General features: G+C 35.7%; 1 protein-coding gene across 4 annotated transcripts in view; it reads right to left on the reverse strand.

Annotated features, from left to right (window-relative positions):
• The window catches only part of TRRAP (transformation/transcription domain associated protein), a 90,039-nt gene that overhangs the window by 49,968 nt on the left and 25,466 nt on the right, over positions 1-14,605 (reverse strand). For all 4 annotated transcript variants that reach the window (XM_035339926.1, XM_035339927.1, XM_035339925.1 and 1 more), the window contains exons 28-41: positions 13,956-14,117; positions 12,595-12,691; positions 12,033-12,154; positions 10,609-10,779; positions 9,323-9,391; positions 5,403-5,522; positions 4,926-5,045; positions 4,507-4,671; positions 3,983-4,164; positions 3,477-3,675; positions 2,943-3,071; positions 2,139-2,405; positions 1,364-1,570; positions 65-223 (exon numbers count right to left, since the gene is read on the reverse strand). In XM_035339926.1, coding sequence (XP_035195817.1) covers positions 65-223; positions 1,364-1,570; positions 2,139-2,405; positions 2,943-3,071; positions 3,477-3,675; positions 3,983-4,164; positions 4,507-4,671; positions 4,926-5,045; positions 5,403-5,522; positions 9,323-9,391; positions 10,609-10,779; positions 12,033-12,154; positions 12,595-12,691; positions 13,956-14,117 — 2,169 coding nt within the window. The remainder of the gene's footprint in view (positions 1-64; positions 224-1,363; positions 1,571-2,138; positions 2,406-2,942; positions 3,072-3,476; positions 3,676-3,982; positions 4,165-4,506; positions 4,672-4,925; positions 5,046-5,402; positions 5,523-9,322; positions 9,392-10,608; positions 10,780-12,032; positions 12,155-12,594; positions 12,692-13,955; positions 14,118-14,605) is intronic.

The following is a 14,605-nucleotide window of genomic DNA, read 5'->3' on the forward strand; positions in this document are numbered from 1 at the left end:
CATGTTAAAAAAGCATTTAGCAGTGTAACAGTTCAATCTTTACCAGTTCATTTAGAATTCCTACCTGCTGGTCTTTAATTCGTTGCAACTCCCATTTAATAACTACTTCAGCAAGATCCACAGCTAATTTTCTTTGCTCTATCGTAACGCTGGGAGTGAAGCCCAGTCTCTGCATGGCACTAACCATATGTTGAACCAAGTGATGTCTCACTGGATAATAAACCTGAAAGGATGGTTTCACACACATATTAGCCAATAATCAGTCAAAGACAATGTTAAGATAAAGTTAAAATAGAATGGTAAAACAATCTTTAATCCCAAAGTTTCCCTAAATCCATACTACATTCAGATCTCACTATCAGGAAAAGTAACCAGTGCTTTGAAAATAAAATTTTGGCTACAATTTTCAGCATTGCCTACTGATTTCAGGTACCCAAATGAAGGTGTTCTTCTGAAGATCTATGATTTCCATGTGTCCGTTCCCCTCCCCCTCCCACCCCCAAGGACAAGTGATTCCAGTGTTTTGCCAGTCCTTTTAGATAACTAAAATTTGCATTTGAACATGCTCATTTTTTTTTTTTCAAAAGTACTGAGCCATCAATTCCTAAAACGTAACTTTTAAGTTACATTTTGAGTCCTAACTTCAATCACTATAAACAAATAGAAATTTAACAGAATGGTAGACTCAAAGTCATAATTATAATTAGCAGAGAAAACATAAGCTTAGGGAAATGATACTGGAACAATACAGTATTCTACTTTTAGCAACCAGAATAACAATAAAGCCTATTCTTCCACTACTAAACAGTCTTGCATCCAAATTTAAACAAGTAAAATAGGATCTTTCTAAACTAAACTAAGCACTCCAATTTTCAAGAAACGATACACACATTATTTGCCTCACCCAGAAGCCACACAGACAAAACAAACAAACAAAAAAAAACAACACACATCTATCAGCTGTTCTGTATTGGAACAATACACTAGAAGCTTCACTACTGACCTAAGGTCAGGTATATGTTTTGCTTAAACTAAATTAACATTTCAAATACTTGTACTCCATGGGGAGCGTGTTTGGCAGCTTATAATGTCATACCTAGAAAGCTTTTACAAATAGCAGAGATACGAGAGATGGTTTAGCAAAAAGGGAAAGCACAAAGAACAGAATGAAAAGTGAAAACCCTTTTGAATTTGCTATATAATGTTAATAGTTGTTTTCAGTTTTAAATAAATACCTACGTAGACAGCCGGTGACTTCTGAAATTAACACATTAATTCGGATTACTTTATCTTGTAATCAAGTTGTAGTTTATTTCCTTAGTATCTACGATACAGTAACTACCAGAACAACTGGTACAAGTACCTTGAAGTGTTGTACTATCAAGTGCAAAATATGTACTAGTTGGGGAACTGTGTGACCCTCTTCCACAATGATTTTTCTTGTCCAGTGAGTCAGCATCTGGTGTCCATCCTCCATGCGGGCAGGCACAGCCGGAGTCAGAATAGCCATTGCTTGCCTGACAATAGCTCGGGCTTCCATTGCATGAGCTTTCAGGAGACTATGAAAAACCTAAAAGTCAAGGTTTCTGATTAATTATATATATTTTTAAAAAATATGTAATGTATAAAATCTACAACATACATTTTCTAAACAATGTTTTTTTTTCTAGAAGCCCATAGTTCAATATATAGTGGTACTTCATGAAGCATGTACTTCTATATCCTTTGCATTCCCTTTTTTTTCCTCCCTCTCCAGTGTCCAACTTGAAGTTATCCTTAGATCCCCACATACAGTCTCAGCTGAAATTTCTCTCATCCAGATGAAGAAACATTACTGATTTTGTTAATTCAACCAAGAGGATTTTTCATTATGCTCTTTAGCCACTCTTTTTCCACTTATATTCAAATTTCTTTCTATACTTTGCCATCTCCAAATAAATTTGTATTAATATTTAGCATCTATACTTGCTAATAGAGGAGAAAATTAATTGCTTTGTGTACACTAAGTATCCAAAACTATTGTGACAACTGTAGTTGGCAACCCCCAACCCCAACTCTGCATTTTATTAAAAAAGTAAGCACACTACAGAACTTATCAACATACCTTAAGGGTATGAATACTAGCACTGAGTTCATACCTGCAGAACTATCTTCTTATGTATAGCAAATTTTGCAATGATGTGTGCCAAAAGCAAATGTCCACTGTATTTGCATGCTGGGTCCACACATGCTTTGGACAGGAGACATGGCCAAGCAAACGTCATCAGGCGTCGTAGTTTGCTGTTCCGGTTTTTATTATTGTCATGAATGTGATGTGGAGCATGCTCAACCAGAAGCGTGGCAAACTGCAAGAGATATATCCTGAGAGAATCCAGCATATCAGCCTGTTTTTCTGGATCAAGTACCTAGTTCCAGGAACAATGAAAAAAGAAACAAAAGTGTGAGAAAATACGTTAACTATAAAAGACAAGTCCTATTTTTTGCTTCTTGAATGTTTGCTTTTTGTTTAAGAAAATAATTAAATACTTAAGAAATAATTAAACACTTTTTAAATTGAGTTTAAGAAACAGAAAACAGCTTCCTAAGATGAGAACTTCTTAACAGTCACTTTGATTTGTACTGGTTCAATGAAACCAAAGTAAATTACAAAGATACTGATGGTCAATCACAGCAAATTTTGCTTATGAAAAGACTTGAGATTACAGCCACTTAAGGCCCACTTCTAAAAAAAGACATTTAAATTCTAAAGATATCATAAAAAAAGAAAATTGCAGTCCAATCCTATTGATAGTTGGAAGACCTTGCAACAGTTTGAAGTTATGATGTGATTTAACTTACTGCAATACTTACATATAGCACAACAGTCAAATTGGGATTGAAAAGCCAAATGAGAGAAATAACTTCTTTTTTTAATTTTCAAATGCTAATGTAAACACCATTACCTTTGTGATAAAAACACTAGTGATGCTTTCCGGATTATCTCCTTCTGGGTTTGGGGGCCCCAACAGCTGTTCACCTTCTCCCTTTTCAAAGCTGTACAAGAAAGCAGGATTCAGGATGTGTTGCAGCACCTACAGAACATCAGCACAAAACAGTTACACTCAAATACTGGACTCTTCTAGCAGCAGTCACCATTCAAGTATTCATATGCAAACCAGAATGTTAGAGACATTTTGTTACAAATGGAAGCTATAAATAATACCTTAATAAACAGATGCACACATTTTTTCCTCCTTTCCCTCTTTCAAGGGCAAGGATTCTTAGAAAGCATAAACTAAAATAGTCAGCACTGAAAGCAAGATAAATTGCTGTCCCTGTTTATTATCACTCTTCTTCAGGTATGATATTTTCAAGCAAATGGCTCTGCCAATTATCAAACTCGTTGACATTTAAGTGAGTGAGTTTTGTTGCCCTAGTTGCCAAGAAGAAAATTAAATCTAAATACCAGACTACTTTGATTTAATTGCTTTAGTTACCTTGGCTTTGAGCTCATCTCCAAAATTTGGGTCATTGAAGTCCACAAACCGGAAGAACAAAGCCCGTTTTTGGGGAATACTGTAGTTTTTAGGAATCTCTTCTTCCATGTACTCCTTTAAGAAAGTCATATTGCAGAGAAAACGACCTGTAAAAGCCCGAAGCAACTGGAAGAGCAGCTCTATATCACCATAATTCCTTCTGTAAAAACAGAAAAGAAAAAGCTGCTTTAGGAAAGACAAAAAAACAAACAAACAAACAAACAAAAAACCTACCAAACTACTATTTTGATGACTTGAAGAAACAAATAACAGTTTTAAAGGAGCAGAGAGCCAAGAACAGGTAGTACCCAAGGTCTGGTTTTAGAGCTAAAAGCAGTATTATGAAATAGATTAAACTTCCTCTTCATTAACTAACTAATTTTAGTATCCCTGTTTATATTCATAATATTTTCATATTTTATTAAATAAATACATACAAGCTATAGAAAATAAATGTTCTTACGTACTTGCAGTAATTCAACAAGCAATACGCTAATAGCTTAGGTTCTTTCCAATTTGTTGCAGCCATGTTCTCCTTACGATGTCTCTCCTGAAAAGCTTCACTCACCCATACACGTTTCAGCTGATTCACCAAGGAATGCTGATTTGCTAACCAACATTCATCATTCTTAACAATAATACTTATGATCTGTCAAAACCAAAACAAGACAAATGCACAGTCAGCATGCAACACATCTGTCAGTGGAAACAATGATATAAAAAACACTTTTTTTCAGGTCAATTAAGGGTTCTAAAACAATCCAAAGTCAAACAAAAAGCAGTTTAGATCAATTTTTAAAGGACTGTTTTGTTTTGTGTGTTTTTTTTTTTTGTTTTTTTTTTTTTAAATAAAGTTTTCCTTGCCATGTTTCTCTCTCCTATCATACTTGATTAAAGAAATCTCTAGTTCATTTGAAAGACTGTACGGAAGAGGCCTTTCGCTAAAGAGATTTTAACTATCCAATGAAGACCAACAAGAATAAATGAATACCTTTATAGCCTGAAACTGAAGATCAAGACGCAACGTGGTAGTGCTTGGAGAACCAGGTCTAACAGCTGCTTGGGTACCAACAGGCAACAGAAGAGTGATAAATCGATTTGGATTAGCTGCCAGTACATCTCGTAGAGGCTTGGCATCTCTGTGTTTTAAGAAGCTCTGAAAAAGAATAAATAATTTTTATAATGACCTTTAAAAGCAAAAATATCAAGAGGATACATCATCCTGTCGTTTTTATATTCATCACTGAAGTTATAGAGGTTACACTTTATTTATTCACATATATAAACTGTAAGGACTGTAAGGTCACACAGGCAAAAAAAAAAAAAAAAGTAAAATATCACAAACATAATGAACCAAAAGTGTTTGAAGATGAGTTTTTTTTCCCCCTCTCCTCTGCCCTTACCACTTACCATAAACATTCTGCTCCACTGTGGATCATTTAAAGTGGCTTCCATCATGAACAGCTCCACAGTCTGGGACGGATGACGTGTCAAAAATTTTATGAGAGGTTCCCTGAATGGACTGCCAGCCTGCAAGATTCAAAATGCTTAAATTAAAAATGCAGAATGCAGACACTTATTATTTGTCTACTCATTTACTAGCACCCAGGGAGACTTTTTTTTTTTTTTTTTAAAAAAAAGGTACTTGTTTTGGCTTTTATGCAGGTACAAAACATTCGGAACTTACACGATTAGGATTTACTGACAATATCAAAACTTCCTTTTAAAAGAGTAAGACAAACATTAACACCTCCTAAGAGGACTAGAGAGCATTTTTTTTCAAACATATTTATATCACACACTCTCACACCAATATGTGGAAAATGCATGGCATATTTACAAATAATACACAGCAAAAATATCAGCAACATTGACTTCCACTTTTACCTCAATCAACATTGCTCGTTCTGTTTTCATCACAACTTCCAGCAGAGGTTTAACCAATGTCTGAGGGGCAGCTGGGATAAGATGAAATAGATTTATAATTGCTGAACAAATCTTCATTTCCTACAGGTAAAAAGAAACATGATTAAATTAATATTACCAGCTAAATAGATTACCATAGTATCATACATCCTACCATTTTTTCCTCTCTACATCAGCAGAGCCAGCAAGGGTTAACACATACACAATATCTACTTACCACAATGTATGGAATAAAATTATCTTATGGAACTTTGCCCTTCCCACTTGCAATATCATGGTTTCATTTTATTTTCTTTGTCAGAAAAGTGGTATTTTACAGACAAGAACTAAACTTTGTGTCATGGTAATGGTGATGGGGGAGTTGCAGACCACTCATTGCTGCACTACACCAAGTAGCTCATGCATCAAAAAGCCAGACCTTCCTTTCTAAGCAATTTCTCACGTACAACCCACAACCCCAGACTAGACGTGAAGAACAAGACAGACAGCTTTCTCCCAGCACGGCTCAATACATCTTGCAAACAGCTGGCCACTCTGGAGCAGAGTCAGCTCTCTTCTTCCACTACGTATTCTCCCCCTAGATAATAAATTCTCTTAAGTCCAAAATAATATTAGGCTTTTGTTTCATTGTGCAATTTAAATGTGACCTACATTTCAGTTAATGAGATAGTGTATTTTCTTCAGTAAGGAAAGGCAAGAGGAAAAAAAATCCACCTTCATCCCTCTAAAACTCATTTCTAGTGAGCAATATGCAACAAAATAGGTACCACATGCATTGCATTTCCTCAATTGAATTTACAAAGTATTAGGCCCCCACACTTTAATGTGTTCTGCCTAGACCGAACCCCCAAGACTACTCCCATGGACTGAAGCATAAACACATATAGAAGACGTATGCCTTCATAGAAGCTGAAAATCCTGCTCTTCCTAATAAAACACATTTTACATCCTGAACTGCAGCCGTATCGAAATGACTGCCACAGACAAACGTAAGACAATTCACAGCACTGCACTCAAGGGCACAATGCACTCTGCCCAAAATACAACGATAAAACTAACATCACAGTTAAGAATAAAAGTAAATCAAAAATAAAGCATCAAAAACAAAACACAACAAAGAACTTCCTGGTGCCTCCACTGAGTTTCTCACCTCTACCCCTTCTGTGCAGGCTGAACCAAAACAGAAGTCACTGCATGAAAAGAAAGAGCCCACAAAAATATCAAATAAACAAACAAACCAGCATATGCTATTCTTCAGGCTGCCATCAGAAACTGACCTCAGTAGGGTTATTTTCTCACCTCAAACTGAAAACATGGAGACAATGAACCTCTCAGACACTCTGAACTGCCCTCCTAAGAATTAGGATGAAAAGCATCCTTTTTTCTACTTGTATATTGTTTATACATAGCTTCCCAAGTATGTTTAACAAATAAAAAGATATTAGAGATGATTAAGTTAGGGGAAACAATCTTTTAGCATCTTCAAAGACAAATTTATCCAGCATCGATCATGAAACAACTGTCAATATTTGAACTACCAAGCTACACTCCTACTAATAAGCTGTAACGCAGAATTTCCACCGTGGTGTCACTGTTCATGAGAGGGAGAGTCTGAGGCAACTACCTACTCAAAATTCATTTCTTCCATTACTGAACATGACCTAAAAAAAGGTTTCTCCTTGAGGAGGTGGGGAAGAATGGAAGAAGAAATTTAAATGAAATTTTTCAATCATAGGCTAATAAATTAGATCCTCATCTCTACTTAAGATGTTATGTCCTAATTTGTTCGCTTATGTGAACAGGCAAGGTACAATTCAGGAACACAGTAGGACTGTCACAGTATCATTTAGGTGAATGAAGAACTTCGTTGTTCTGGCAACAACACTGAATCTTCACAACAGTTGTTAATTATTATGCCATTCTAACTGAGATGGCTAGAGGTTTTTTGTTTTGTTTTTATCTAGAAATGTCATTTACATATGCAGACTTGTTTCTTAGACATTTATTTCATTAAGAGGCCTTGCTGGCTAGCCACTACATGCAGCATGCTGAAGAAGTCTGTAACAACACCAGCACTGCCACCAAATGGCACCTTCATTACATGCTGCTGGAAGAGAGATGAAAATTCTTTAGGTCAAAGAAATTATTGTAATAGTGTTGTGTAATTTCAGCTACCAAAAAAAAGGTTTCCTGATCTCCATTCTCCTCTGTGTGCACCATCTCCTAGCTCTAATCACTCGATGCAAATGATGTAACCCACTTCAGGAGCTTTTATGTGAGTATCACAGATTTTGGAATCTCAGTATGGCCTCAATATGGCAAGTGACAGGCCAGCTACAACTATCTAATCACTGATTTTACTATCCGAGTTTTCCACATTTAGAAGATACAATTACAGCAGCAGTACTCTATACATACGGACATTTGAACACAGACTGCCAGATCATTGGTATGAAGGTCACACTGTCTGTGACTGCCTTCAGCTTCCTACAGTTTCTACTTTTAAGGAAGCTTTAGAGCAACAACTGGGAAAAAAGTAGTATTTCAGTCAGCTCTGCAGTCAGACAGTTCTAACTGAAAGCATTTTCACGAACGTCTCCCTTAAGACTTGAGGGTAGGTGTTCCTCAAGTTTCTGATGTGCACCTCCCTCTCAACACACATTTTATGCCAACACTTAATGAAAAATAAAAATAAACACATGCTTAGAAGACTATACACACAACTACACAGAAAACATGAACAGAAAACATTAAATGCAAAAGAATTAACCATTAAATGTTATTTAGTGACAAGTAAAAACTGTTTTACAGGTGCCACATTGTGGTTTGAAAGATTATTGCTACATGAAGATCTGCAAGACACCTGTAATCACCATGTTTGTGTAAAAATCTATCCTAAAAGAAGAATATGAAGGCCTTAGAACTACTCTGACCCAAGTAAAACATTAGTGATTAACTGAAAAACATGCAGTTTCTAAATTTAAGAAACGAATTCTACTCCATTAGAGGACCTTTAGGTCACATATAAAGACTGAATTCAGATTTAAAAGCTCTCTTTGCAATCACAGGAAAGAGTAATGAAAAAACACTAAGCCAGTTCAGTGTTTTGAGGGAAATAAAAAGCCAATCTATTTTCATTCTAATTTGAGAAACAAAGATATTAATATAACTCCCCCCAGTTTTTCAGTAATTGCAATAATACAACTCAACATTCATATTAAATTATTAATAAAGTCTTGGTATAATTAAAGGGCTTCTGGTAACCTACATGAAACCACTCTGAAGCAGGAATTCCTTTAAGTGCAGTATTGCTGAAGAACACGCTGTGTTGTCATTAAGCTGACAACGGCTTAATGCAGTTTCCCATTTACAGGAAAATTATCTGTCTCACAGTTCAACATTGAGACTGCTGACTTGGGTGGAAGAGAGATTTTGATGTGATCTCAACTGGTAAACACTGAATTTGTTTTTCACAAATTATAAGTCAAATTAACTGGGATATTATTATTCCACAAAATTTTCAGAAGACTGCTATGAACATCAAACATTAGGGAAAAGACAGGGATAATGCTGCTGAGCTCATCACCTACTGCAGTGAAAAAAATTCTAAGCAGAAAGTGCTGAAAAAAGTCAGTGAGCTGTTCCCACACCAAGCAGTACAGAATAGGCTCCACAGTTAACTGTTCCCAGCAGGTAGAAAGCTCTGCTTACTAAAATTTGTAACAACTATTCAATATACGTAAGTTCATTAGCTTGTAACAAAACATCGGTTTGCAATCAGTTATGGCAGCATGTACAAGTGAGTGAGTTCTGCAATTCCTAAACATTAGTATTATTTATTTCTTCTTTGTCTTCCCACATAAAAGCATTCATTAACTTACGTTTCCATCACTCCTCTGTCCACCTTTGTGTGTAATAACTACAACTTCCATCCATTTACGCAGGTGTTGCTATCAAAAAAGACAATTATTATTATTCTAATTATACCATTCCATTTTAGCAAGTGACAGCATATACTTCAAGAAAAGAAAGAGAGGCAGAAATGATTGTTTGAGGGAAACAAAGGGAAAATGATTAGTTATTTTTGTTCCCTCAGATTGAAAAGTTAATTCACTATTTGAAACCATACAGTTTACAACTTCAAATACTTTCAACTCCTTCCAAACTGAAAAGGTAGGAATATCACCTAAAAAAGCTGTTATTAATCTACATGCAATTAGAAGACTGAGTTTGGGGTGTGAAATGCACAGGCATCTTTCTCACATCAAGACCATGGCACTCTCCTGCTAGGAGAGTGCAACAGGGCACTGCTAAAGTTTTTTATTAGAATATACCTAGGAACTTGCTTTTCTAATTTAAATCTAAAGCACTCTACAGAACAGCAAATGCTGAAGTTGGTACCAATTCAATTTTTATATAGAACAAGCAAATATGACATTTAACGATTAAAAAAACCTTCAGCTCTCAATGTAGTTTTACCACTAGCAATTCAAACTAGAATCTGAAACTCAAGAATCTGAAAGTCAAGTGTGTTGACTTCTAAAGGTTGCCTCAAGTTCTCTCCATATTCAAGAAAGCAAGGGTTGTAAGAGTACATACAATAAAAGGCACAAAAATTGGAAGTCAGTTAGGCAATGATTATAGGCTTATACCTGTTCAATTATTTGCAACATACGTGTACCTATAAATATTTAAATAGCCCTGGCCAAAGAATAGAGACTTTCCACACACACTTTAAAAATTGTAATGAAGTAAGAAGGGAAATTCATTCCACTAAAATGGACTTCGCCTGATAGGAAGTAAAACATGTTCAAGGGACTACTTACTATATTATGCTGCTGACACCTTACTTAGAAAGAAGTATCAGCAAGCAGACCTTAACATAATGAGGTATAACTTCACAAGACGAGAACGCCTCTTAACTTTTTTGGTTTAGCAGTTCTCTAGAAATTAACACAAACTTTAACCAAGTAAATGTTTGAAGATACTCATTTTTCCTATTAATTGTGAAACAAAAGCATTTTACTTGAAAGTTATAGATTAAGTCACTACCAAATTGTTCTTTGGCTTTAAAAAAAAAAATATGAGTTAATATGAGTTAAAAGACAACTTCCTCCGACAGATCGGGAAAAAAAAAAAAAAAAACTCAATACTTGAGTGGGCTTACCATCATTTGATCACAGAATTTATCATTAAAAGAGTTTGGAAAAAGTCTAGTGACAGATGTCAGACGATTCACAACATTTAGTGTCAGGCTTCGATAGTCTCCCAGCATCATAAGCAATGGCCTCATGTGTGTATGAATTTGATCAACTTCTATTGTAGCTCCTTCCAAGAACTGCAAGAGAGTATAGGTTCAAAATACAGCACAGAGCTTAGCGACTTCTGTGCAAGCAACTTACTTGAAATAATTTCTGCTGATTGCATTTTTTTCTTTAATTTTGTACGTTCAGAATGCAACAGTTCAAAAGATATTTATTACTAGAAATATATGCAATGAAAAAGATGGATTTGGGAAGCACTTTAGTATTCTTGATGTACAGCAGGATATTCCATGAAACAATCAAACAGGAGGCCTTAATTACAGGCAAGGATTGAAAAATTGCCATAGTTATAAATGAAATTTACAGTTATAGACAAACTCCCTGGGCACTACTTTATTAACAAATGGCTGTGAATCTGGCTGAAAGCAACGGAGCAAATGTCTGTTAAAATCCACATGCATAAGTGAGAAACATAAAAGGTAAGAGAAAAACCTGTCAGCAAGCAGCCAGACAGAATATTTCCTGTTATAATTAAACATCCTGTGGGCATTGATTTATCACAGGAAAAGGTGGTTAAAATGATTAGAAAAGTCTCATACCAAACACACAGGTCAGAACAACCCTTAGTTGCTACACCTCTTACCTCTCAACTGAACTGTACTGTCATGAAGTCCTAACTAGTCAGTACTTACCCTTTTGAGGCCAAAGTGACATGAAAAGATGAGATCTGATCTCTAAGTAGTCAACAGCATAAGAAAATGTAAACCACCAGTATTACTATACTGACATTCCCTGTGACATACCATCCAGTTTACACCTCATTATGAAGAGGCTGTAAGCCTTTTTATTACCGTTTTCTATATTTGAAGGAAAGGTATTAAATCTTAAAAAAATTTTGCTGAAGTAGAATTAGGTCTATCTACCAGGCCACATGTCATAATGAGAGGATATCCTTTTCCCGGTCTTTCCAGCTTTTCTCACATTATAGCCTAGCATCCACAGAACAGGTGCAGCATATCACCGTTACTAATTCTGGCCCTAAATAGTACACAGACAGTGCTGTCCCTTAAGGTAACTGCAATACTGTGATGCAGAGCTTAACTCTGCCATATTGCTTCCATTTCCAAAACCAACCACATGTCTCTACCAATTCTTTTAGGAACAAAGAGGAAACACAAGAAAAGCTTTTACAATAAAGCCAGACACATTTGTGAAACTGCTAAGAAAGGCTGACACATCTTCCCAACTTTCCCAAGAAGATCTGCAATCAAGAAGTAAAGCAGAGAGACCATGAGACTCGAAAGCAACATTGTTTTAATGCACTAACCTTTCTCATGCATGCTTCTCCTGCCTCCTGCAGTTCATTATTTGTTGAATTAAGTGCCTTGAAAAGTGCAGCAATAATTTTCTCTCTTGACTGAGGTAAGTAATTGCAGGCAGCTAGAGCATCTGCAAATATCAAAGTAAATTTCTCTTTGCTAACTCAATTTCAGGAAGAGAGGAAAAAAAATAATTCTACATTTATTCTTTTCAAGCTTCTTTTACTTCATCTTAAATTACAGACTGCTAAAGCCCAGAATGCTTTGCCAAAAGCAACAGGCATCGTAAAACAGGAAAAGAATGGACAGTCTATTAACAGAGTTTTAAAGTTTTCCTAATCCTATATAACATAATTAGTCTAAAAATGTTTTGGGTTAATTTCAGAAACTAAATCTTACTCATTAAGAAAGCAGCGATACTTCCCATTATTCTCCATTAAACTGTGACCTCTAGAGAGCAGTCATCAGTCTTCAAGCTCTTAAGTTTTCTGCTGATGTTGGGAAGAAGATTGCCCTTTGCTCACAAGGACACCTATCTACATCTAATTTTGTTTATGAACTTTCACTTACTTAACGCAGCAATGCGAAGAGGTACAAGTGATGGAAGACTTTTGTAACAAGGTAGCTTCATTAAGGCAGCATCTTCAGCCTCACACAAATTCAAGAGCTAGGGAAAAAATAAACAAAGGAAATCATTTTAGCACAGCATTATGAATGATGGTTGAAACAGTATTATCGGTCACCCTTTGAGCCTTGTTTCCTTAAAGACACAGGTTTATTCAATTTACAATCCCCAAACTTCACCAACAGGCAAAAATACTACTTGAAATTAGCGTGTAAGTTTCCATGAAAACTGACCGTTAGCCAGAGGCAAGAGAACCCACTAATACTGCCACTAAAGAAAAGTCAGGCAAAACTTAGTATTTTTACAATTTGCCAATACCTAGCAGGTCTATTTGCAAACATGCTGTACATATGGTAAAGGCTGTAAAAGAATGTCTACATTAAAGTTTGCCTCTTGAATGGCAGTGAAATACTGAAAATACTGAGTACAGGGGTAAGAGATCAGATGGAGATTAAGAGGAAAAAAAAATATGCTGAAAATATCTTCAGTAATTCCTATAGTCAGAGGTCACTGCCCTGAGGGACAATTCTTTCCTACAGAGCCCTTTCTGCAGGACAGTATTTTAAAAACACATGTATGTTTCTGTTAGAAAACACTGAACAAGTTGGAAAGAAAACGATGCAAGTTAACAATGCCCAAGCTATGTCTATATCCAAGAACATTATTACAGTTGAGATCTTCACAAAAATCAATACATCACTCTCACCCTTATAGACATTTTTTGTCACTTTGCCTTTGCCTTAAGGAAAAAAACAAAGGTCCTTCGCGTGGATAACTGTATCCTATACTTGCCTTGCTAACTGCAATTGCTGTTGGTATCAAAGCCCTTAACTTATGTTTGGACAGTACTGCTAGGAAACCAAGGGACTAGACAGTTTCTCCAGATTAAATCCACATACTAGGGTTTTGCTTTAAAATCTGATTTTATCCAAGCAGTTAGGGACTCAAATATTTTAACAGAAAATACATGCATTTTGGCGGTACAACCATTGGTATCATATATATGCCGTGCATAAAATAAGATTTAAATATTAAAGTTAGGGCTATTAGGACTAGGAATGTAACATCAAGATTTATTTAACACGTTAGAACATTCTACTTAGCTCAGAGCTAGTCGTTCTACTTAGCTGAGAGCTTAGTCATAAAGGCAGACAACTTCATTGGTCCACATTTCAAAAAGCAAACTCTTCATTTTCAGGGAAAGTTTAAAATGCATAAGGAAAGACGTATTTGCAGCAATGAGAGTTCTAACACCATCATTACTTAAATAGCTATATTCAAATATGAGAACGTAAAAAGCAAATACCTCTGTGTAGAAAACCTTGTGTTCCACGACATTTAAATCCATTGTAAACAACCGAGGTTGCAGGGTTGTGCAAAACGTATTCCCCTCCATCAGTCCAATCTGGGCATTTGCAGGCTGATGCCTAAGTAAATGCTTTTTAGGAGGAACCATGTCTTGGAGGACCTACACAATGCAATTTAGATTACCAAATTAACAGCATATTCAAATGATCCCATAGACCTAGCCACTAAGACAACATTAGGTATGACCACATGTTTCTATTCATTTGCTGCTGGGGCTCCAGCTCTTTAGAAATCACTAAGCAAGAAGAAAAATGTTTCTCTGAACTAACTGAATTCAGTCGATTAGGGAAAAAATTCAGTATCTCCAAATATTACATATCCTCTGTGAACATATCTATGTTAGTTTATAACTTCACATAACTTTATAAACATTTAAAAAAAGAAATTAATAGACTTAAGTGTTTAAAACATTCAAGTCTGGAAACAAGAATATTTTAAGCTCCTAAAACATCAGGAAAATAGAGACATTCAGGTAAGTTTTCTTCCCCCATTACAGCAACTTTTCACTCTCCTCCATAAACACCTTTAACGATATAAGGTATCAGCTGGGGGGCTTCTCTCTGTGTTCCCAAATTGCAATAATGACAT

Source organism: Oxyura jamaicensis, chromosome 14 (genome assembly GCF_011077185.1).
Source record: "Oxyura jamaicensis isolate SHBP4307 breed ruddy duck chromosome 14, BPBGC_Ojam_1.0, whole genome shotgun sequence".
NCBI lineage: Eukaryota > Metazoa > Chordata > Aves > Anseriformes > Anatidae > Oxyura > Oxyura jamaicensis.